The sequence below is a fragment of the Lissotriton helveticus genome, chromosome 8 (assembly GCF_964261635.1).
Source record: "Lissotriton helveticus chromosome 8, aLisHel1.1, whole genome shotgun sequence".
In the NCBI taxonomy this organism is placed as follows: Eukaryota; Metazoa; Chordata; class Amphibia; order Caudata; family Salamandridae; genus Lissotriton; species Lissotriton helveticus.
In genome coordinates, this window is record NC_136069.1 from 62,454,413 (window position 1) to 62,480,877 (window position 26,465).

Sequence of the window (26,465 nt, forward strand, 5' to 3'; positions counted from 1 at the left end):
TCTTCCCCAAATACCTTCACCTTACTGCCCGCTATGCCCAATACAACACCTCTCAGAATCAGGGTCTGTTGTCCACGGCGTAGCCTTTTATTCACATTACGCTAGACAATTTACCTCCGACCATTACCAAAGAAAGATATCCTTCTTGGATATAAGAATTATTCACAGCATCACACTTTAGCTGCATCACATGTCAACGGCAGTAAGGAAATTAGGTACAAGATTACACTTAAACTTTAACTCGACCGTACACAACTTGGCCGTACAGTTAAACGTTACACTTTAACTTTTAGACTCTGCCATACACTAGAACTTGGGCGTACATTTGAACTTGTCCGTCTCGGCCACCAATGTCCCACTGTGCTGCTCACATTGCGCTGTCAGGCCCTAACGCACTACAGCCAACCGTTACTTGACATCCAGGGCACAGCATACCGCACCAGCCCAGCAGAGTACCTGATCATAGGCAGCCTCCCCAAGATACTACTGAGTCCATACATTGTGGGTTAGAGCAGTAGAGTCCAGGACCATCATCAGGTCGGTCCCTCCTCCCCGCCGACCCACTACACATGTAGAATGTACCCCCAACTGGGATCCGTGGAATGGTTGCACCTCCTTTGTTGTGCATCCCTCTTTGTTGTTAATTGTCAGTGCTCTGCCACAGGGTGAGAAGCTCCCTGGCACACTCACCCCCCTCCCCAGACACTGACTGTGCCCCAGACCATTTTTCTTTCTTTTTTTCTTTTTAAACAGACGTACCTGTTGCTAAAACTGCTTTCACTCTGTTGTTAATTGCTCCAATTGGACTGTTATATTAACCCCCAAGGAAGAAGCTGACTATCGAAGCTAACTGCACATAATAAAGTGATATTTGCTGTTCCCAGAGTGCCATCCCGGCCCCGTTTTGCAACAACTTTTCCCAGTTTTCCATAAAACATCCTTGCCCATTTATCAATGGCCTATACTGGAGAATATGTGGGAAAACTTCACTATATGCCTATTGCGTCCACCATCTGTGGATAACATACTGTTTGAGATGTCTGATGCGCATATTGCCAGGGGCATTGCACACCGCCTTGGCCCACTGGGCAGCTGTTAACTGGCGCTAGGGAAAGCCTGTAGTGCGCACTGAGTTATTACCTGGAAGGGCACTTATGTTTGAATAGAGGGCATCGGAGCAGAAGAAATTCTGAGAACTTGACCGCACACTGGTACAACTTGGCCGTACCTTTGAGCTTTATCCTTTAATTTGAAAGTCAGCCGCACCCTAGAACATGGCCGTATGACTAAACTTGGCTGCTCCGGCCAGTAGCGCCCCACTCTGCTGTGCACATTGCGCCATTAGGCCCCAACTCGCACAGCTATTAACCAGGTCGTACACTCGAACAACTTGGCCGAACAGTTGAATTTTTTTACAAGTTAACTTTTTTACCTCAGCCGCACACTAGGATACACATGCCCTCACTGTTTACAAGGAAAGCACAGCCGGCAGCATACCTGATCACAGGAGACTCCTGCAAATGACTAAGATAGTCCCCTCCCCAATCTGTTATTGTTGAATACTTTATGAAGAGTGCTATCCCGCCACAAAGCATTTTTCTACGCCCAACCATAAGGAAATTGTGTTGCCCTTATTGAAGGCAATGGGAAGCTGCAGCATTTATTATGCACCTATGCCAAAATGAGTCACCATTGCCGGCAAATGATTTAACTCCTTCCACGTGTGGCTAATTCCCCAGCGGTGCGGGGGGGTGCACGCGGCGCCGCGGTGCTTGTGACGAGCCCAGCTCGTCATGCTGCACAGTGGAGCTGTGCTCATTTCAAGCTGAGCTTGTCACGACTCCTCCCACTCCTGTAGAACGCCCGCACAGGTGGGGAATTAGCCCCGCGTGGGCCGTCCGTGGCAGTTATGACGAGCTCAGCACGTCATGAGCACTGCTCCACTGTGCCTCATGACGAGCTGAGCTCGTCATAAACATACACGGGGTTAAAACCTGTGACGCTTGTTATGACCTTAATATTGGTAAACACACTGCGTCAGCCAGGATGCCTGGAGCCTCGCTCACACCTGAAGCCCATCCAGCGAGCATCTCAGGTGAGGCCAGAAAGTTTGTGACCACCGGCCGGTCAGGTCCCTCTCTCACACGCCTGGAGCCAACTAAGCTCAATTGCACCTAACTGACGCTTGTTGGGAGCCACACCAGGTGTCCCATGTACTGGGAGATCTCGCGTATGCTTAGCTAGCTTGTGTTCTGCATAAGGTGAAGATATTCCCTTTCATGTACCGCTCCCACTACCGCGGCCTGGCGACTAGCCAAATTATGTACTCCACTTAAGAAGTAGTTGCTGGTGCAGTCAAGCAATCAAATACCCTGATGTTTTTTACGTCCTCTGATCAGCATGTTTGTCTCAACTTTGGGAGGGAGGCAATCCCCTTGAGACAATGGCCTTCTGACGGCTCTTGCTTAGGCTGTCAGCCATATTAGTAGGATCAGTGCACCCCGTTTTGCTATGACCCCACCTAGGTGGTTAGATGTGGGCATGTGTATGTAGGCTGGTACTGAATTGGCCGAGACTGGCACAGATAGCATTTGGCCCTTTTTATCCTGATGAAAACTACCCCCTGTGGCCACTGTTTGGAGTTTTTTGGGACATACCAAACTGAGAAATCAGTGACCAACGGCTGGTGACCGCTGGAATAATTTCCCCAACCGTGCCCGCTCGCATGACACTTCGAGTGATAGACTGTACCCACCATTTGTGTCTCAACCCATATGTATGAATCTAAGTAACTTATAAAGAATGGTTGTTATGTTTCCGCCTTATTTGTGTGCCCGGAGTGGTCCCACCTGGCTCCCCGTAGGCCAAGCCAACTTCTAGTGCCCATACATACCGAGACAGGTGTTGTAAAATCTTTTAACGAACACCACGCCGCTGCTGGCCATGGCCCTTCCGATATGTCATCCTTTTTCCACGACTCAGGGGCCATCATCATAGCAAGGTGCCTTTTGTGAGCGTTGATGCGGAAAGAAACAAAGAGAAAACTCCGTTAAGTGCCGGTGAACCCAAGTGACTAACATAACAACACTCTCAGAACACCCTGTAAAACCACCCAGGTAATAACACAGAGGAGTTATATTCTATTTTTTTTTCTTTATAAATTAACAGGTGAGAAGGTAAATATACTCTCAATAGAGCGATATCAAATTTCCATGAAAGCACTCAGGATCTCAGATGGTTTTACCCTCTGAAATGACATACTCGCATCAATATGTTACGATGTATAACGGAAAGTTAGGGCTGCTCCCAGGAGGGCACTGACAGTGCACCACTTTTTAAATGGCACACTGTCCGTGCTCCTTCTGAGGGCTTCTTTGCCTGTACGCCTGCGTCTTTAATACAGCGCAGGCGCAAAGGCAAATGGATTCCCTCATTGCATTGGGGCACGCGCCTGCACTATTGGTATTACAGAAGGGGCCACACTAGTGCCTGCGGCTCTTTCTGTAGTACCAAAGAGCCCCTGGGGTGCGCAAAGCTGGCGCAAACGCCCGTTAAGCCCCTGGGGCACGTTGTGTAGTACGGCCCCAAATGGGCAACAGCAGTTTTAACCAATTGAACATGTGTACTTTACCAACACTTAGACGGCTGGCTCATAAGGGCAAAGATACGTCGAAACACCCGAGGTATCACCAAAAAGACAATGTCAATGCTCTCAAACCAAAGTTTGACAATGAACCTGAAAAACACCAGTGTCTCCCCAAGCACAGATTAAGTATTCTTAGGTATTGGGATTTGCACAAAAGAAGGATGGAATGAATGGTGTAACCTTCACAGAAAAGAAGAAACACATTGATGCTCCAGGCATCGTTTCTAATATCAAACAGAAAGAAGACACTAAGGGGGTCATTAGGATGGCAGGCAGATCACCACCACTGGCCCCGAGGTGGTGATCCGCCCGCGATCGCAACCTGATTTACCACCCGCCATATTATAATGGCGGGGGCATTGTGGCGGACGCAAAGTGCGTCCGCCGCTTTTCCGCCAGTCGGCAATCATTCGGATTGCCGGCCAGGCGTACTTTGGCCTCAATATAGCAGGCACCGCCATCCATATTAGGATGCTGGGTTTTAAAGGCCTTTCCATGGTGGCTTCGCCGCCATGGAAAATCTGGCAGGGATTTGCAATGGAGGCCCGTTGCGGGCCCCCAGGAGAGGGTGGGGGTGCACTTGGGGGGTACCCCCCTCCATTCCCATGCACAAGGGGGCAGGCACCGCGCAGTGCCTGCCACATTGTGCATGGGAATGCACAACATGTCAATTTGGCTTTGCGGCGGGTGTGGATGTAAGCAGCACCTGCCCCAATGTCAAACTCCAGAATGCGACCACCAGGGTGGCAGTCGCATCCTGATTCATGGTGCAGGATCGCTGCATGTCTGGCGGCCAGTCCTAACACTGTGGGGGTGGCGGCGGACTTAAGTCCGCCCGCCATCCTAATCACCCCCTAAGAGTGATGAAGGCAATGCTGAGGTGTAGCCTGCTACTACCTCACTGTTGTTTATGGATGAGAGTAATTCTGAGTCTCATTTCATGCAAATGCTTCCAGTAACGCGAAGTGTGATGCATATCCTGTAATGTATGCTTCTACTTCCGGTCCTTCTCATGCCATCCCTGTGACATTTTTGTGCCGGTGCTATCCAGGTGTCACCCGTACGGTCTGCAAAGTGCCTTTCTATTTTTGTGGAAATGTCAGGTATAAAATATTTTGCATTTTACTACTTTCCAACTAACATTTTATTGTTTTTACTTTTGTGCTGGGAAGCATTGAGAATGCCAAGCTGAAACTGGAATATGATCAGATGATAAAAGAAGCAGAGGAGAAAAAAGCAAGCAAGAGACAAGAGCTTAGTTTACTGAGGAGCAAATTCTCTGAACTGCTGAAGACAAACAAAGAAATGCCCGACCACATGCACTTCGAAAGAGGGGTAAGAGACCAATTATTTCATAATATGCATTATTATTATTATTATTAATATTATTATTATTATTTTTAAATGGAATTTGTAAAGCGCGCTGACACCATGAGTTTCCTGGCGCTAAAGAATAGCATTTATGTGAAGCTTTGTACTGCATGTGTTGGGGGAGAGGATGTAACCTTATGGCTAGAGCGGTCGACGTCGAAGCTGGGAAACCAGGTTCGAGTCTCGGCAACGACGCTTAACATCCTGTGATTCTGGACAAATCACTTAATCACCCTGTTCCTAACAGAAATGAATGTGTCCTCATGTAACGAAACTGGTGCTATGTAAAGCGCTCTGATACCCGATATCTTCGGGTCTAGTTCGCGTAATATAAAACTTTAAAAATAAAATGTTTAAAAATATATAAATAGTGCGCTTACAGATCACCTTCAAAGCTGCTTCAAGGCACGATATTAGAAAAGCCACATTAGCCTCTGTAGTGTGGGACTGCTACAGCGCGGCTCCAGAAATCATTTCTAATTGACACTTACCATTACCCAGAAACCTTAAAAAACACAAATCATGCATCAGTGGGGCCCATAACACTGCGCATTTACCCTGTTCACTTACACTCAGCTTCAAGGCTCTGGTGAATCGCAATGGAGAAACGCTGTAACATTTAGGTGGAGCGTCTAAACCTATTTAACTATCCATTATTTACACCTGCAGATTTAAAACATTTACCATGGTTTTAATCAGACTTTAATTATTCAGGCACATCACCATAGTGGCAATGGATCTACTAGAATGAAAATTAGGCGTAGGAAGAATCAAAGACCAGCTTTTACTTCTTCATTTATCTAATTTGTATTCAGAAACAAAACTTTATCATGTCTGACATTTAGGCATTAGTAAATCTTTATTCAGTAAAATCTTAAACTTTATTTCAAAATGATCATTTTATTTAGAGCTCAAGAAAATCGCTTTATTTTAGAAAACAGTTAAAGATTAGCAAAGAACAGATAGTTCCAATTTCATTCTCTTCTAACATCCCTAACACCCTCATCTTATGCTTCAGTCCTGCAAAGCAAACAAGTAAAAATTAAAGTTCTTACATCCAGGAATCGGTCAGCAATCGGGCAGCCTCTCCGATAGAAATTGAAAAGGCGACCCTAACTAGACAAAACCAGGGGGTTTTATACCCTATTTCTCCAACTTAATCTATCTAAATTGTATCTAACATCTCTTATTCAAAATTTCATTGGACAAATTCGGGTTGGGTGAGCATCATCTCACCCTTACGACATCATTTTCTCGATGGTTCAGTAAGAAATAAAGGGTCTTTGTTTAGGACAGTCTTTGGCCTAGCCATTTCCTTGAGTGGCAACATCAAGCAAAATTCTCATGATCTCAACGTCCAGTCGCCCAGGTTTGGCACCCATCCTAGGTTCCGGGCCACATCAGCCTTGAACCTCCTTGAGCATAAACAGTTCACTCTGACTTGCAGGTTTTGGTGTGCCTGCGCAGTTCAGCCCTTGCTCACAGTTTACCCAAGAGGCCATCTTTGCTCAGGCCTCAGAGCCACTTTTGGAACTATTGTAAAAACAAACACAGATTTATGTTAATTATTGAATTTAAACCCATTCTGTTTACCTCCCACCTAACTAATATTTCCCAGTTAGTTGTTTCCTAGCAAATAAGCCACATAAATGCATTTTATACTTACATTTCGAACTCTCCACCACATAAATAAATACAATAAGCACATTTAAATTGCGTTTTGATTATTTTTCAAGCTGTGCATTAATCCACAAAACACAGTTGATGGACAGAATGTAGAACAATGTCATACATTCATCCCAGTACAAGGATCTGGGCCTAAATCCATCGTTTTTTTGCACTCCACACCACCCTGGGTTAGACACTGGCTATATGCAAATCAGCTCTGACCCTGTGCCTCATGGGAACAGTCCAGTCCGAACTACCAAGCCATGTCTTTCCCAGACCGGAATCAAGCATCCAAGGACCGGTTTCTGGCTATCAGCCTTCATCAGCCTGGATAGCTTGCCTCCAGTGGTGTGGAGAGCCTGGGACTCACGTCTGAGCATACCCAGCCCACTCGAGGTGAAAATTGCAAAAAACACAGTTGATGGACAGAATGTAGAACAATGTCATACATTCATCCCAGTACAAGCATCTGGGCCTAAATCCATCGTTTTTTTTGCACTCCACACCACCCTGGGTTAGACACTGGCTATATGCAAATCAGCTCTGAACCTGTGCCTCATGGGAACAGTCCAGTCCGAACTACCAAGCCATGTCTTTCCCAGACCGGAATCAAGCATCCAAGGACCGGTTTCTGGCTATCAGCCTTCATCAGCCTGGATAGCTTGCCTCCAGTGGTGTGGAGAGCCTGGGACTCACGTCTGAGCATACCCAGCCCACTCGGGGTGAAAATTGCAAAAAACACAGTTGATGGACAGAATGTAGAACAATGTCATACATTCACCCCAGTACAAGGATCTGGGCCTAAACCCATCGTTTTTTTGCACTCCACACCACCCTGGGTTAGACACTGGCTATATGAAAATCAGCTCTGACCCTGTGCCTCATGGGAACAGTCCAGTCCGAACTACCAAGCCATGTCTTTCCCAGCATCCAAGGACCGGTTTCTGGCTATCAGCCTTCATCAGCCTGGATAGCTTGCCTCCAGTGGTGTGGAGAGCCTGGGACTGAGGCCCAGATCCTTGTACTGGGGTGAATGTATGACATTGTTCTACATTCTGTCCATCAACTGTGTTTTTTGCAATTTTCACCCCGAGTGGGCTGGGTATGCTCAGACGCGAGTCCCAGGCTCTCCACACCACTGGAGTCAAGCTATCCAGGCTGATGAAGGCTGATAGCTAGAAACCGGTCCTTGGATGCTTGATTCCGGTCTGGGAAAGACATGGCTTGGTAGTTCGGACTGGACTGTTCCCATGAGGCACAGGGTCAGAGCTGATTTGCATATAGCCAGTGTCTAACCCAGGGTTGTGTGGAGTGCAAAAAAATGATGGATTTAGGCCCAGATACTTGTACTGGGGTGAATGTATGACATTGTTCCACATTCTGTCCATCAACTGTGTTTTTTGCAATTTTCACCTCGAGTGGGCTGGGTATGCTCAGACGTGAGTCCCAGGCTCTCCACACCACTGGAGGCAAGCTATCCAGGCTGATGAAGGCTGATAGCCAGAAACCGGTCCTTGGATGCTTGATTCCGGTCTGGGAAAGACATGGCTTGGTAGTTCGGACTGGACTGTTCCCATGAGGCACAGGGTCAGAGCTGATTTGCATATAGCCAGTGTCTAACCCAGGGTGGTGTGGAGTGCAAAAAAATGATGGATTTAGGCCCAGATCCTTGTACTGGGGTGAATGTATGACATTGTTCTACATTCTGTCCATCAACTGTGTTTTTTGCAATTTTCACCCCGAGTGGGCTGGGTATGCTCAGACGTGAGTCCCAGGCTCTCCACACCACTGGAGTCAAGCTATCCAGGCTGATGAAGGCTGATAGCTAGAAACCGGTCCTTGGATGCTTGATTCCGGTCTGGGAAAGACATGGCTTGGTAGTTCGGACTGGACTGTTCCCATGAGGCACAGGGTCAGAGCTGATTTGCATATAGCCAGTGTCTAACCCAGGGTGGTGTGGAGTGCAAAAAAATGATGGATTTAGGCCCAGATCCTTGTACTGGGGTGAATGTATGACATTGTTCTACATTCTGTCCATCAACTGTGTTTTTTGCAATTTTCACCCCGAGTGGGCTGGGTATGCTCAGACGTGAGTCCCAGGCTCTCCACACCACTGGAGTCAAGCTATCCAGGCTGATGAAGGCTGATAGCTAGAAACCGGTCCTTGGATGCTTGATTCCGGTCTGGGAAAGACATGGCTTGGTAGTTCGGACTGGACTGTTCCCATGAGGCACAGGGTCAGAGCTGATTTGCATATAGCCAGTGTCTAACCTAGGGTGGTGTAGAGTGCAAAAAAATGATGGATTTAGGCCCAGATCCTTGTACTGGGGTGAATGTATGACACTGTTCTACATTCTGTCCATCAACTGTGTTTTGTGCATTAATCCACAACACAAAAACAATACATATTAGCTGGGTTTATTTGCACCATGCAAGCAAGATGTGTAATAATAAAAATAATGTGTGCACTTTACTCTATGGTTGGTTAATTTCGCAAAACATGCAATCAGTAAATATTAATGCTATGGGACATTAAATTTACGAGGGGTACACAAAATTTTGTGTTTGCCACCTCGCTCCATCAATTCCCTCATCTGGTGATTCTATCACCAAATAACCCTCAACATTTTGGAAAATTTAGCAGAACATGTTTCAACTTCTTTTTGTTAATGTCATCTATAATTTTGTCTCTTTCTCTTTGGAATTTTTGAAAACCTTTTCTTTTACTTCCTCCATTTCTATCTCATTCTTTTCTCTCATTCTTGCTAATCGTTCTTCATTCCTTCTCTTTATCATGTTTCTGAAATCTCTTCTACCTTTATATATACAGCATAACCTTATCATAAGGATTATTACCACTAAAACTGTTATTGGTATTAGTACTTTACCTATAATTGAACTACCTATTTCTTGAAACCAGTGCTTAATTGCTGAAAAACTTTTACCCAGTCTTTCAAGGACACCTTCAATCTCCAGTGGTTCAATTTCTTTATGCAAATCTGTAATATTTATAATATACTTTTCAATGTTTTGACTTTTATCTGGAATATAAGTACAACAATGTTGAACTTTCAATATTCCACAGACTCCTCCCTCTTTTGCTAAAATTATATTAAGGGCAAGTCGGTTTTGCATAACCAAAGCTCTCATAGCAACCATTTCAGTATCTACCATTAGGAATCCTCCTGCTGTATCTGTTGATAATTTATCAACTATTGTGGACAATTTTCTGATTCTATTTGCATTAAATGAAATTCCCACTGCTGGTATCAGTGCTCCAAATACATCACCTATTATTTCTAACGCAGTCTCTCTTCTTTTTCTACTTAAACCTTTACCTTTCTCATGCTTTCCATTAGTACATCTATCTACATGGAAAATTTTAGGAAAGACCAAACCCACATAACATGTCCCATACAAGTGGTCTGGCAGTCTATAATAGGCTCTATTCCCTCATATGAAATAAATTCCAGGAAAAACAGGATCATTTCCTCCTTTAAATCCCCAACCCCTATAATTCTATAGGTATCCTCACATTGACTTGCACCCACAAAATAATTGTCATACATTGAATTGTCTCTCCTAATACAAAATTTTCCCAACATTGGTGCGTCTATATTGATTGCTACATTCACATTCTTATCCTCAATGTTCTCATCATCAAATGTGTAATATTTAGACTTTGCATGTTTCATCTTCTCTTTTCGTTTGTAAGCAATTCTCCTTTCCTCAACCACATTTAAGAATGCCTTCGCTTCAACTCTCATGTTACATGTCAAATTATTATTAAATGCATACTCATGTGTTAACCCATCTACTTCTAGAAAATATTCTCCCATTACCTCTGCATGTTTTCTCTTATTAAGTGTATTAACAATTTTTAATTTCACAAATATCTCATCAACATTTGAGTAATGATACTCCAGTTTCCCAGTCTTATAAAATAAACTTGCAATTACACTACATGTTACTCCATATGTAAGAGGAAGGTGGTGATAGGTCACCCCTTCTGACACTAATGCTGGCAATTTTACACAAACATAACAGTCATCAACATTCATAGTTTTAATATACTCAAGCAATAACTTTTAAAAAGTATTCTGGGTGTAATCGCTAATAGATCTATCTTGATGCAATTCTGGCTTGTACACATAAGTCTCATGCACTTTTTCTTTCTCATTTGGCTTACTTGAACTCACATTCGGTTTTAATTTTGTTAAATTAGTTTGGAAAGGAATCACAATAGCTAAAACTATCCATAATATAGTCATCAACCCCATGCATATAGTGAAACACTTGCACCATTTTCTAGAAATAGAACATTTTATTCTATTGATAGAGATCGTGGGTCTCCCGACAAATAATTTCACCATATAGTTTTCGGGCCCATAAATTTCAATTCACCATATACATTAATCAGGTGACCTCACAAACCTACCATCAGCAACCCTGATTCCTTCCTACTGTATTCTAGTGTACCCGACTTACCATCCACTGTTACGGGTACCTAATGACCACGATAGATCAGGGAGCTAGCTGTGAAGAAAGGTAGGCAAAATACAAAACCCAACTTTAAATATCTTTGATATTCATAAAATGACCACGGACAACTGAGAAGTTTTAAAGGTTTTATCTAGAAATCAGTTTCTGAGAGCATTAGGCTTACAGTTAAAAGGCAATCAATAATCAAGATAACGAAAAGAACATAACCATATATGAAAAGTGTAAGGGCAATCATTTAAATTTTTGTAAATAGAGCGACAGGGAACATGCTAAGTAGGAAAAAACTAAAACTCAAGAATAGACATCTATAAATGAGCAAACTTATGCATAAACTAGAATCATACTATTGGGACGTACTTCATGAAAATGAGAATTTCGGAAACCTATACACCTATAGGAAGGGAAAAAGTGGAACACGCTATAATTCTATCATCATTACTTCAAGTTTAGGTTTCAGGAGAAAATATAAACCACATCTAAATTCATAAACAGTATGGAGAGAATTGTGCTCTAAAAGGTAGGGAAACATAGGAACATGCTATGAAAAAATATACTGAATGACTTTCATAATAGGTTGCGGAAAGCATGGAAATTTTAACATATGCAAAGGAATGTCTTCATTAAAGCAAAGACAGAAATATAGAAGATGCAGTGAAGAGTTTTCGCACTATATTTACCTAGAAAAGTGTGCAGACCAACCCTGGCCACGGATCAGTCAAGGACAGGAAATACCCCAAGGAAGGACAGGCATCTATGGGACAGCAAGTGCAGAATGGACACCCCCAGGACAGGACAGGAAAATCAGATTAGGATCAGGACAGGACCACCAGGACACGACCAGCACCCGCAGTTTGGAAGCAACGCCTGCGCTCCACCCTCTCTGCAGCTATCAGTCAGAACCCCGATTGGGTTAGCGAACTCCCCAGCAAAGTGCTCCGCCAGCACTTAAGGTTTAGTAAAACCTTAGAGTCTATGGTCAAATTTGGACAGAGTGCTCCGCAGCGCTCTGTATTCAGTAACCTATTGAGTGCGTTGGGTCAGTGACAGGTCAGCTATTCAGACAAGTCGGACAATTTTTCTAGCTGAACCTAGGCTAGATATACTGTTTTTGGGTCAGTGTACCACCCCCAAATGTTGCAAAGTGTCAGAATCCCCAATTTCGATTGGTCCCAAGGTAGGCTAGGTCAACACACCAATCAGAACAGACTACTGTAAGCCTAAATTTACATTCTAGGGATCCGCCTAGCAAGATTGGGGTTCCCACGAAAAGTTTCACAGAATACAAAAAAAATATACAATTGTTACGAATGAAGAACAAATTCTGCTCCATCCTCCTAGGTCAGAGGTGGCTTTCGCAGGAGCATCTTGACTGTGGCTGCCAGCTGGCTGAGTTCCACTGCTCAAGGACATTTCTCCCTGGCTGCGTGTCATGCGCAGAAGGGACCGTCAAAAAATGGTTCTCGTCACAGTCAGACCCCCCAGTTATCGTGGTACATGAAAAGTAAGCGAAAACAAATTAAAACATAAAAATGAATGAATATACTACACATCATGATTGTATACTTATGGTTTATCACTATAAAATTATACTATGCGGGTTTACATTAGTGCAATACACAATGACACGAGAGCATCTGCACGAGCTTCACCACGTTAATACATAAGCAGCCATCTTGTGGCAATTACGCATGCGCACCCTTTCCCTCCAGAATTACAACTACGTCACGTCACGTGAGTGTGACTAACGCATGCGCAGAAGCAAATTTCTAAACAGCGGCCATATTATGGACAAGGATTATTCGTATTAATAAAACACATAGGCAAGCATCACTAAGATACACACATATTCAAAATTAAAGGGAAATTAGTACAATGAACAAATTGGATTATCGCGTTATAACAGATTCGAGGTTCATGACTCAAGCAAGTCGCGTAATATGTGAAATCTTGCTCTATCAATCCCCTCTTTGATGATATTTACTATTATCACAAACAAAAAAAAATGGAACCAGATGCCAACTTTTCTCACACCTTATGCATCTCAATCTCTTCCAACAAGCGATTCAATTTCTCTTTCACATCTTTGCTAGGGTGAGAATTTTTCACCTTCTTGTAAATCTGATTATTCATTTCTTCCAATTCAAGCTCATCCACACTCCGTTTCACACCTCTTCTATTCACAGTGTGTTTGCGACATTTGCAACAGACAAATATGAGAAAGATTATGAAACCTATCACTCCAATTGGCATCAGTACCTTAAACAATAAACTTCTACCTAAATTAGCAAACCAATGACCTACGTTGGAGAGACCATCGACAAGTCTCTTCCAGGCACTGTCAACCTCCAGTGGTTTGAGTTCCTTTTCCAAATTAGTAATGTTTTTCACATATCTTTTGATCTGTACACTTTTGTCCGGTATGTAAGTGCAACAATGTTGCGCCTTCAGCATCCGGCAGACTCCGCCCTCTTTTGCTAATAAGGTGTCCAGCGCAAGTCTGTTCTGCAAAACCATTGATCTGATCGCAACCATTTCGGTATTGACCAGCAGGAATCCATGAGCTGTGTCAGTAGACAACACATCCACTATTGTGGATAATTTGCAAATTCTGTGTGTGTTCAGAACCACTCCCACTCCAGGTATCAGTGCACAAAAAATACTACCCATTATTTCACCTACGCTTTCTCTTTTACTACGCATTAAGCCATTAGTGTTTTCATTGCTTCCAGCAATTTCCTTCACATGGTATATTTTCGGGAAAACAATGCCAAAGTAGCAGCTTCCATACCAGTGATCCGGCAATTTGAAATAAGCCTTGTTTCCACATATATAATAGATTCCGGGAAACACAGGTTCTGACCCATTTTTGAAACCCCAACCTCCAATTACCTTGTAATTGTGTTCACATTGACTGGAACCCATGAAAATGTTATTATAATAACTAGTCTTCTCGCGATGAAGACAGAGTTTCCCTTTCCTTTCGAAATCCAGCAATAAAGCAGGACCACTCCCACCATTTGAGGTGCTTTCCATGTTTTCAGCCCATTTAGGAGTTTTCTGTCTCTTATCATTTGCCTTTCTTTGGAAACTCTCCCTTCTTTTCTCTGCCATGTTTAAAAACATTTTTTTCTTGTTCATGTAATGAACAGGTCAAGTTATCTCTGTGTGCTTCATTTAAGTCTATAGTACCTATTGTCAGGAAGTATTCTCCCATATAACGTGTAACGTCACTTTTAGTATGTACAGGATTCAAATTTCCACGTATGGGAAGTTCAGAAAATATTACGTCAGAGTTAGAGTAATAGTACTGTAATGGTCCTCTTTTGCTAAAATGCTACAGGAAATTCCATAGGTCAAAGGTAGGTGATGGTAAGTCACGCCTTCAGCTACAGAAGTAGGTAGCTTCATGCAGACATAGCAGTCTTCTATTTCCATAGTTTCGACATAGTGCACTAAAAGGTTTGCGAAAACATTTAACTGTGTCTGGTTTTTAACTCCATGATAATGTAGTCCTTCCTCATCTGATGCTTCTAAGTCTCGTTTTGGTTGTCTGAGTGCTTTTTCACGTCTTTCTACACTTCGTGTTGTCAGTTCTTCCGTGTCAGTAGTCACAGTCTGTGTAGGATCAATATTAGTATTTTTGCTTACCATATAAGGAATGAAAACTGTTAGTCCTATCAAAATTATTATCACTATAGATATACTACATATACATACTTTGCAGCATGTTTTGCAACAACTGCGTCTAGGCCTTCCATTCATGTTTAAATCAGACATCTTGCTCAGAAGAAGTTTTCAACCCATCTTTGTAACTTTACACAGGTAGCTTACTCTGTGCAACTTCAGGTTAATTCGTCTTCTTCTTCTGTAGACTGATCAGCAATCGATTCTCCGTCACTTTCGTCAGTTATATCAAGATCCTCAAAATCCTCCAAAATTAAAAATGTCCATTCAGTATCTTGGTATTTTTCGTTTAGTCTTTTTATTCGATCACTCCTTCTTTTGGAGCTTTCTCCAGCTTGTTCTGAAATTCGAGGACTTTTCCTTCTTTCTGCAAGTTTTTCTTCTACTGTTTTTATTCTCAGTCTCAGTCTCTTAATCTATCTTGGTTCGATATGTTTCTTTTTCTTGAGTCTTTTAGTTGGCACTGTGTTTTGGCTTTCTTCTAACACTCTTTTATTTTCGTTTGTTTGTGGCACTTCTGTCTCTGTCTCTTCCCTTCCTGTCTGACTAGTTCCAGGTCTTGTATCTGTTTCTTCTGCCTGGTTACTAAGCTGGCCTGGTTCAGGGGAATTTTTGTTTTGGCTTTCGAATGTCTCTATTTCTGAGTCCTGAACACGTTCTTCTATTTCTATCTGATCCTGTTCAAGCACTTCGATCCCTTGATTTTCTTCTGCTCGAACCTTTGTACTAGTTCTAGTCTGTCCTTTTTCAGTTTCAGGAGTTTGTGGAGGTGTATCAATCACCTGTTCTGTCCCTGTCTGACCTTCCTCTTCTTCCTCAGATTTGACGTGAATCTCAATGATCTGAGGGTCTTCGCCTGTGCCTATCTCTTCCTCTCTATTCCACTCTCTATCTTCTTGGGTTCGCTCTCTTGTTCTGATTGGGTCTTCGGTCAGGTCGATTAAGGGTATCCAATCATCTTGACTGGTGCTCGGTTGTTCGTCATCAGCTACTTCAGGACCAACGTCTGCAGACCCCTCAGCTGGACAACGTTCAGCTCCAGGTTCCTCGTCTGGAATCACTTTCTGTGTATGGCTGGCATGGATCCACTTGGGAACGCCTGCACACTTCACTGCTGTCGTGGTCACCAGTATTATCTGGCGCTTTTCTCCCCACCTCGGTGCAAGGCAACTCGAGCGAGTATGCTTCTTGATTCTAACCCAGTCACCAGGAACCAACTTGTGAACTGGAGTTGTCGGGTTGGCGACGGCGTCTTCCCCAATCTGGCGAGAGATAGAACGCACTTGGTCACCCAGTTGCTTGCAGTACTCAAGTACCAAATCATCAGTAATGCTTAACAGTTTGTATCCTGGTACCCATGCTTGTCTCATCACTCTTCCCATCAGGATCTCATGGGGGCTCAAGCCTGTTTTTCGGTCTGGAATACTTCTGAGTCCCATCAGTACAAGAGGCAAGGCAGTTATCCAGTTCATGCCAGTAGAGTCACACATTTTTGCTAATCTCGATTTTATAGTGCCATTTATTTGCTCTACTACTCCAGAAGCCTCTGGACGATATGCACAGTGCAGTTTTTGTGTGATTCCAAATGCTTTACAGAGCTGATCGATTACCTCATTCTGAAAATGTTTGCCTCTATCTGATTCAATAGTGACTGGAACCCCGAACCTAGGTATTAATTCTCGTAGTAACATTTTGGCTACCGTTATGGCATCATTCTGTTTGGCAGGGTAAGCTTCCACCCACTTTGAAAACAGGCAGACAATGACAAGGACATATCTTTTTCCCTCACAACGAGGCATGGTGATGAAGTCAATCTGTATTCTCACAAAGGGACCCCCTGATTTTCCAATTTTCCCCAGTTCAACTACTGTTCTTTTACCAGGGTTGAACTGCTGACATGTTAAGCACCTCTGGCAGAGTGATTCTGCTACCTTCCTGAACTTCGGATTATACCAGGTCTGCTGAAACACCAGAACCATGGCATCCCTACCAGTGTGTGAATTTCCGTGTATCAATCTTGCCATAGAAGCGAGCAGGTGTCTAGGTAACACAGGCATACCATTTGGGCCCACAATGACACCATCCTCACTTCTCGGTCGACAACCAAGTTTTCTCCAACTTTCCTTCTCTTTCGATGGCACTGCATGCTGCCATTCTCTCACCTGATCCCAGGTAGGCACTTCTTCAAACACCATAAGTTGGCAGCTGTTTCCGATCCCTCCCAGTTTGATATTTATTGACATGCGATCCTTAGCACACTGTTTTGCCACTTGATCAGCAAAATCATTTCCCAAAGATACAGCGTCAAGGCCTTTTTTATGGGCAACACATTTGACCACTGCTAATTCTTTTGGTAATTGGATTGCTTCCAGTAAATTTTGTACAACCCTTCCATTTCGAATGGGGGTACCTGATGAAGTCAGGTATTCTCTTTGTAGCCATAATTGGCCAAAGTCGTGCACAACCCCATAACAGTACTGACTGTCCGTATACACTGTTATTCTTTTGTCTTTTCCCAATTTGCAAGCTCTTATCAATGCTATCAATTCGGCTACTTGTGCAGACTTTACTCCAAATAAACATGATGCTTCTTTAATGCTGTCTAAGCTGACTACAGCATAAGCAGCGCTTAGTCCTACAAGTTCGTGTCTCATACATGAGCCATCCACAAAGAATTCCTCATCATGGACAGGCAAAGGTGTTTCCTTAATGTCTGGGCGGGGTTTAGTACTGAATTCTGTCAGGTCAATGCAGTCATGCTCGTTCTCTCCTTTATCTTCTACAATCATTGAGTCAGGGAGTAGGGTGGCTGGGTTCAAGATATTACACCGAGTAAAGACTATATTTGCAGCACCCACGAGAATCCTCTCGTATTTAGTCAGCCGACTAGGGGTGAGATACTGAGTTTTCGTTCGGGTCAACAAAATCACAACTGCATGTGGAAAATACACAGTTACAGGATGTCCCATTACAATGGATTCACTCTGTTCTAAACTCGTGCAGGTTGCAGCTACTGCTTTCAGACATCCGGGTAATCCAGCAGCTACTGGATCCAAAGTGGCAGAGAAATATGCCACGGGCGTCTAGTCAAACCATGCTCCTGGGTTAAGACTGACAGTGCACAAATGTCTCGTGTGTCACAGAACAGTGCAAACTCCTTAGAATAGTCAGGCATGCCTAAAGCAGGGGCTGTACACAGGCAGTCTCGTAACTTAGTGAATGCTGTTAAGCTTTCATCATCCCATTCAACTGGGTCCTTTGCTCCTTTCTTGGTCATTTTTATCAAAGGCTTTGCCAGGACTGCGAATCCCACAATCCATTGCCTGCAGTAACCTACAACTCCAAGGAACATTCTCACTTCTTTCTGAGTGCGGGGTAACTGCATCTTTTGAATTATTCTGACTCTCTCTGAAGTGACTTTTCTAATGCCTTTTTCTATCTGGTGCCCCAGATATTTCACTGACTTTGAACAGAACTGCAATTTTTCAGGGGCCACTTTATGTCCCTTTTCACCTAGGTGATTCAGCAAAGCAATGGTATCAATCACACACTCTCTATGACTTTTAGACGCCACCAAGAGGTCGTCAATATACTGCACCAAAACAGAGTTTCCAGGTAAAACTAAGGATTCAAGACATTTTTTCAGGATCTGATTAAAGATAGAGGGGCTTTCTGTGTACCCCTGGGGGACACGATTGCAAACTTGCCGCTAGGTTTCTTGATTCCAATTATGGGGGAATTACACGGGCTGCTCATCACTTCTTGTATGATGTTTGCTTCTAGCAATTTCTGTATTTCAATGGCAACTCCTGCTCTTACTTCGGCACTCATTCTGTAAGGCTTGGTATTGGGGTAAAATGCATTTTCTTTCATGGCTATTTGTATGGGGTCTACATTTGCCATTAATCCTACGTCCTTTCCAGTAAAATCCCATACTTCTGGTTTCACTGTCTGTTGAAGTTCTTCAGGTAAGTCTTGTATAGTCATTCGTTTAATTTCTGAGTCAGGTCTGATTAACATTAACTTGTAGATGCCATCTTCGTCTGGGGTCTGAATTTCGACGCCCTTTGGTATGCAAAAGATAGTACAGTTCATTTTGCACAACAAATCACGTCCCAGTAAGTTTACTGGACTGGTGTCACAAACGACAAATCTATGCATTTCTTTAAAGTTCCCTATTGTGATCTCCATGGGCTCAGTAACTGGGGTACTAATCAACTGATTAGATACACCTACTACCTGGATTGCTTCTCCCGAGAGGGGTAGGTTTGGAACGTCCGCTGTTCTCACAGTAGAACGGGTAGCACCAGTGTCCAACAGAAAGGTGACATCATTTCCATCAACCTTTCCTTCAATGTATGGCCCTGACTGGTCTACCGGCAAGGAGGCGCCAAGTACACACTCCTTGTCCTCCCCTCTCAGGCCCCATCAGTACTGGTCGTCACAGAGAAAAGTGTCATTTAACAAAATACTGCGAAGTTGCTAGATTTCTGTTCTCATTGCCTCCCCATATCTCTATGTCGTCACCCTGCGGTGATTTTCCCTTAAAATTAGGTTTTGGCGCTCGGGGCAATTTTACCTGCTGCTGCGTCTTTCTTGGTTTTTCATTCTGCGTCTGTGGAGTTAAATCAGGGGTTTGGGTATTATCATGCTGTAAATATGGACACTCGTCTCTCCAATGTCCAATTTCCCCGCACTGGTGGCAGGGAAATTTCTTTTTAGCTTCTTCTCTGCTCATTTTTACCTTGGGCTTTCCCCCACCCCCAGGACCTTGATTTTGGGTACTCTTACTCAATTTACTTAATTGCTTTTCCTGCTGTTCTGCGAGCTTTACTTGTGCCCACATCACCTTCTCCTTCAACGCCTTTCGCTTTTCTGCCATTTCGTCCTCACAGTACTTTGCGTACCGTAGGACCTCATCCATTTTCTTAGACTGCCAACAAATTTTATTATCTTTGATCCACTGACAAATTTCGGGTCTTAAACCGTTTACAAACCTGTAAATGAAGTGGGTCATATCCTTCATCTCGATATTATCTATGCCACTGTATGTTTTAAACACCTGTAACAGTCTTTCATAAAAGGAGTGCACAGTCTCGTCCCTTTCCTGCGTGGTTCTATCTATCTTGGTCCAATCAGTTTCCTTTGCAGGCACCTTTAGCTTCAAATGTTGAATTACTTGTTCATATTTTTTCATCACTTCTTTAGAGGGTTCCCCTGTTTTAGAGTCCCTCGGGTACTCCTCACTAGGCCAAGCTATGGCTATTTTACACTCGGTCCATAAGTCTACAGGAACCACAATATCAAAGAACCCATCCAAATCTTTCCACAGGCATTTCTGTACCTTTACAAACCTTTCCACCTGCCTCTACCAGTCCACAGGCCTCTCTCGTAATTTTGGGAAATCATCCTGTCTGGACCATGGAACATGCACGTATTTTCCACCTGGCACTTCACGCATAGGACATAACTGTTCTGGTTTATCAGCTTCTTTTAGGACGAACTGAGGAGTCACTTGTTTAGATCTAGCCTCCTCTTTCTTTTTGGCCCACCTGGCTTTCCACCTGTCCACATCTCCCCATTTTTGCAATACTGTCAATAACTCTTTGACCTGTGCCTTCTTTCCTGACATGTTCAGGTTCTCTAGATCCTTGTCTGAGAAATCTGCTCTGTACGGTCTTTGCAAAGGTTTTGATTTTGAGATATCTATTCCCATACTAGCTGCAGTGTCAGTTAGTTTTTCGTGGAGTAAGCTGGCATTTCGAGTAAGGCTCTTGCAGATAAACAACAGCTCTTCTTCCAAGTAGGTATTTAATCTGTCTAATCCTACATTTCCTGCCATAAGTTCTTCTATTTCTACTCTCAGTTTGTAGAGATCTAGAGGTTTCGACTGTAGAGTTTGTTTATCTAATTCTCGACTCCATCTCTCAATTTCTCCTGGAGTTACTACCGTGACGCTCTTAGTACCTGAAGCTGATTCCATTTGAATCTCCCTCGTATTGAAAGGATTATGTCTTTTCTGCATCCTTTTTCCCGTTTCCCTAAGGGGCAGATCCATTAGCGAGACTTCAGTCTCACACTCACTTGTTAAGTCATCTACAAGTAAGGGCTCTGATCTCGGTTGGGCTACAACTGGGGTAATAACTGGAGTTCTTGGACTTCCCTGTCGGTCCCCATACAATGGAACCACTGGTCCAATAGTAACCGGGATTGTTAATGACTCAGGACCTGCATTTAACTAGGAAATCTTCTGAATTATTTCAGCTCTCTGCTTAGCTAGTGCCTCTCGTTCTCTGTCCTCCAATATCCTTTCGACTGAATTGTCATGTAATACTTGTGGGGTTAAAGTTGGAGCACAACTCTGGGCAGTGGGATGTGCCTCTCTGGGTCCTTCACCATAACTAGGTCTTGGGTGCAAAGTACCTGTGCCTAGAGATCTTGGTTCCTCCTCACATAGAGGGTTTAGGAACGGCATTCCTGAACTGGATGGTCTTGCCTCACCTTCGTAGGGAGATCTGGGCAAAAAGTCTCTTTCGCGTGTGTATCTCGTTTCTCCACCAGCGGGTATTCTCGGATAAATATCTCTTGCATCTATGGGTCCTAAACTCTCAGTATAGGGAGGTATGAGGCAACCCCCTCCTACACTGGCAGATCTGGCCTCATCCTGGAGAGGAGGTCTTCGAGAGTTATCTCCTTCACTGGAAGGTCTATTTCTTTCATTGTAAGGAGGCGGACTTCTCATAAACAGGTCGTCTAATAATTCATCATCCGACTCTCCAATAGGCACCCATTGTTTGCACTTTTCGGTTTTCTTCTCCCCTGTGGGAGGACCACCCACTGGCATCGTTGGAAACAGTCCTTCTACAATCATATTCTGTCTCCACTGTTTCATCTTTTTGTCACGGGTCTCTTGTTTCAGTTTCGGATAAAATTTAGTCAACCCTTTATCCATCCGGGGCTTATCCCTTTCAAAAGCTTCGATTTCCCATTCCTCTAGTGCTTCGTATTGTGTTAGTCTAGGTCTGGGATGTAAATCATTCATTCGGGTTCTCAAATTAAATAAAATTCTGCCATTGAATGTACCTTCTAACGGAAAAGCCAATACTCCGTCATCTTTCGTGTACTCCACCCAATTTTCCAACCATACACACGAGTGGTACCCTTTATCAAACATCATAAAAGATGCAGGAGTATTCGGTGGCGGAATGACAACACCTTCTCTGGTTCTAATCGGTTTGTCCTTTTTAAAATAATTCTTTACTTTGTTTACAAGAGATAATTTTCTCTTGTTTCCGTACATAATGTCAGTTTTATGACCTTTCCACTGATCGTTCTCAAACCCTAAATGTCACGGATCAGGTCTAGTATGCGGTCTGTACGAATGCCACATACGATTTCTGCGAGTGACTCTGTTTACAAAATCACCCCCAATCCAAGTGCGTCTCTTATTTTCGTGCGACCAATGAAATGCACGAATTCAAATAATTTCGACCAATGGGTGCGCGGCCTTTTTCGCGAGACAGTTCTCACGCTTCGGCACTCACCCCTCCTTTACAATTCCAGCTCCGCTACACACCCGCTGCGTCTACCAATCCCAGCGCGGCACGGAGTGACGTCAGAGCAGCCTCGCAACTAGTGCTTGGTTATTTAACAACGAATACACATTCGCCACTGTACTCAACTGTCTAGACAGAAAAGATTTGTTTCACTGCAAGTAAACTCCTTCCGTCTACTTTTCACACGCTACGGATAGATCTATTCTGCCTACCCTTCACTCACGCATTAGGGAACCTGTTACTTCCTTAGACTCATCCACTTTTCTGGGATATATTCTAAGTCCAACGTTTCACCAGCGAACCCCTTTGCTATCACTCAAGCTCCGACGAACCTGCTACTCCTTCCACTGTGACTCTTACTAGGTATTATCACGAGAGACGTTTTGCCAATGATCTCGTAGCAATCATTTATTCAAACATACATTCAGAAAAAACCCTAGTTAGTGCTTCCAGTTCTACCTAACCTGTACTAACCTTCCTGGAGTAAGTGACTTCAAAGCAAGTGGATTCTCTTCACCACTCGCTATTCAATTCCCCGGGGATTCCCAACAAACATGTAACAGTTTACTTAACGAGTGGGTTAATACATATATCAGTACAATAATAAGAAAAACACTTTAAAACATTTCATAATTTTCAAAGCAAAACACCTCACATGAGTGATCAATTCACGTGAACTGCTTTACCCTTATAGCAGCATCAACGTTTGTCCTAGCAGCATCCAACTTGTCTAACCTAACTAGTCCTACCTAACTTTAACTAGTCCCTAACCATCCTCTGCTACCAGAAAATTACTGATAGAGATCGTGGGTCTCCCGACAAATAATTTCACCATATAGTTTTCGGGCCCATAAATTTCAATTCACCATATACATTAATCAGGTGACCTCACAAACCTACCATCAGCAACCCTGATTCCTTCCTACTGTATTCTAGTGTACCCGACTTACCATCCACCGTTACGGGTACCTAATGACCACGATAGATCAGGGAGCTAGCTGTGAAGAAAGGTAGGCAAAATACAAAACCCAACTTTAAATATCTTTGATATTCACAAAATGACCACGGACAACTGAGAAGTTTTAAAGGTTTTATCTAGAAATCAGTTTCTGAGAGCATTAGGCTTACAGTTAAAAGGCAATCAATAATCAAGATAACGAAAAGAACATAACCATATAAGAAAAGTGTAAGGGCAATCATTTAAATTTTTGTAAATAGAGCGACAGGGAACACGCTAAGTAGGAAAAAACTAAAACTCAAGAATAGACATCTATAAATGAGCAAACTTATGCATAAACTAGAATCATACTATTGGGACGTACTTCATGAAAATGAGAATTTCGGAAACCTATACACCTATAGGAAGGGAAAAAGTGGAACACGCTATAATTCTATCATCATTACTTCAAGTTTAGGTTTCAGGAGAAAATATAAACCACATCTAAATTCATAAACAGTATGGAGAGAATCGTGCTCTAAAAGGTAGGGAAACATAGGAACATGCTAAGAAAAAATATACTGAATGACTTTCATAATAGGTTGCGGAAAGCATGGAAATTTTAACATATGCAAAGGAATGTCTTTATTAAAGCAAAGACAGAAATATAGAAGATGCAGTGAAGAGTTTTCGCACTATATTTACCTAGAAAAGTGTGCAGACCAACCCTGGCCACGGATCAGTCAAGGACAGGAAATACCCCAAGGAAGGACAGGCATCTATGGGACAGCAGGTGCAGAATGGACACCCCAGGACAGGACAGGAAAACCAGATTAGGATCAGGACAGGACCACCAGGACACGACCAGCACCCGCAGTTTGGAAGCAACGCCTGCGCTCCACCCTCTCTGCAGCTATCAGTCTGAACCACGATTGGGTTAGCGAACTCCCCAGCAAAGTGCTCCGCCAGCACTTAAGGTTTAGTAAAACCTTAGAGTCTATGGTCAAATTCAGACAGAGTGCTCCGCAGCGCTCTGTATTCAGTCTCCTATTGAGTGCGTTGGGTCAGTGACAGGTCAGCTATTCAGACAAGTCGTACAATTTTTCTAGCTGAACCTAGGCTAGATATACTGTTTTCGGGTCAGTGTACCACCCCCAAATGTTGCAAAGTGTCAGAATCCCCAATTTCGATTGGTCCCAAGGTAGGCTAGGTCAACACACCACTCAGAACAGACTACTGTAAGCCTAAATTTACATTCTAGGGATCTGCCTAGCAAGATTGGGGTTCCCACGAAAAGTTTCACAGAATACAAAAGAAAAATACAATTGTTACGAATGAAGAACAAATTCTGCTCCATCCTCCTAGGTCAGAGGTGGCTTTCGCAGGAGCATCTTGACTGTGGCTGCCAGCTGGCTGAGTTCCACTGCTCAAGGACATTTCTCCCTGGCTGCGTGTCATGCGCAGAAGGGACCGTCAAAAAATGGTTCTCGTCACAGTCAGACCCCCCAGTTATCGTGAAAAGTAAGCGAAAACAAATTAAAACATAAAAATGAATGAATATACTACACATCATGATTGTATACTTATGGTTTATCACTATAAAATTATACTATGCGGGTTTACATTAGTGCAATACACAATGACACGAGAGCATCTGCACGAGCTTCACCACGTTAATACATAAGCAGCCATCTTGTGGCTATTACGCATGCGCACCCTTTCCCTCCAGAATTACAACTACAAAGCAAATTTCTAAACAGCGGCCATATTATGGACAAGGATTATTCGTATTAATAAAACACATAGGCAAGCATCACTAAGATACACACATATTCAAAATTAAAGGGAAATTAGTACAATGAACAAATTGGATTACCGGGTTATAACAGATTCGAGGTTCATGACTCAAGCAAGTCGCGTAATATGCGTAATCTTGCTCTTTCACTATGATTGTTTATTGCCATTTTCCCTAACACCGTTTCTTCAACCTTGTGTCACCTATAAAATTCACACCACTTAGCACTCTAACAAGTTTTCTTCGACCTTATGTCAGTTTCTATTCTACATTATACTATAATTAGATTTTCTAACAAGTTTTCTTCGACCTTTTGTCAACTCTGACCTCTTCTATATTTACAAATCCGTCTCACAGGACTTCTGACTTTTTATTTGAATATCATATACTTTTAACATCTAACTTTCCATTTCTTTAATTGACTTCTTTACTCACTTTTCCCAATTGGCTTTGGGTCATACAAATTTTCTTGACTACTATTAACTTCAACAATGGGTGGCAGTACAATATATGTCCACTTAGGTGATTTGTACCTCTGATTTGGACGTCTTACTCTTTTAGGCGTTTGAATAGTCTCTATTTTCTTTCCCTTTTTTTATGTAAAAGTTTCTATTCATATTTTGACCATTAGTACATTCCCCCCCTCCCCTCCCTTGAAGACCAAGGCCATGAAACAAAAAAATGGGTTAAACCACCTGAAATATAACTAAGTAAAAGAAAACAAATTACCAAAGCAAATTGACTCATACATAAACTATAGAGGTTGGCGCCTAGAAAAGGAAGGGTTATAGAAGCATACAACATCGCATTCATGTAGAAAAGACATAAGACAAAATAGCTAGGCTCAGAATCACAGTCCCTCTTTCTCCTTTGGCAAACCCCCTTTGACATATTACCCTTAAGCGTGAGTTTGTACCCACTGTAACAGAGGTTCCCATATCAGCATACCTCTTTGTTTTTTCTTATTCCCTTTATTTTTATATATGGCCACCTCCACACTACAAATTGCCAGTAATCTAACCCTCCATTGTGTGAAGGATGGCGGCTGGGGGTCCAGCCAAGCGAGGCTATACACAGTCTGAGTGCAGCCATAGCTACAAAGATCAACCCCTGTTGGTTTATTGGCCGCTCGGTTCCGGCCACTCCTAGCATTATTTCTTCAGTGGAGATAGTCATTTCTACATGAAATATGTCAGATATAAATTTAGAAACCTCTATCCTAATATTTGGAAGTTCTGAGCACGAGGCGAACATATGGATATCGTTAGCTGCAACCAATGAGCAGCGTGGACAAGCAGTACCCAG

General features: G+C 43.0%; 1 protein-coding gene across 2 annotated transcripts in view; it reads left to right on the forward strand.

Moving 5' to 3' along the window:
- CFAP44 (cilia and flagella associated protein 44) overlaps positions 1–26,465 on the forward strand; it is a 969,845-nt gene that overhangs the window by 594,079 nt on the left and 349,301 nt on the right. For both annotated transcript variants that reach the window (XM_078656625.1, XM_078656626.1), the window contains one exon: positions 4,819–4,981. In XM_078656625.1, coding sequence (XP_078512751.1) covers positions 4,819–4,981 — 163 coding nt within the window. The remainder of the gene's footprint in view (positions 1–4,818; positions 4,982–26,465) is intronic.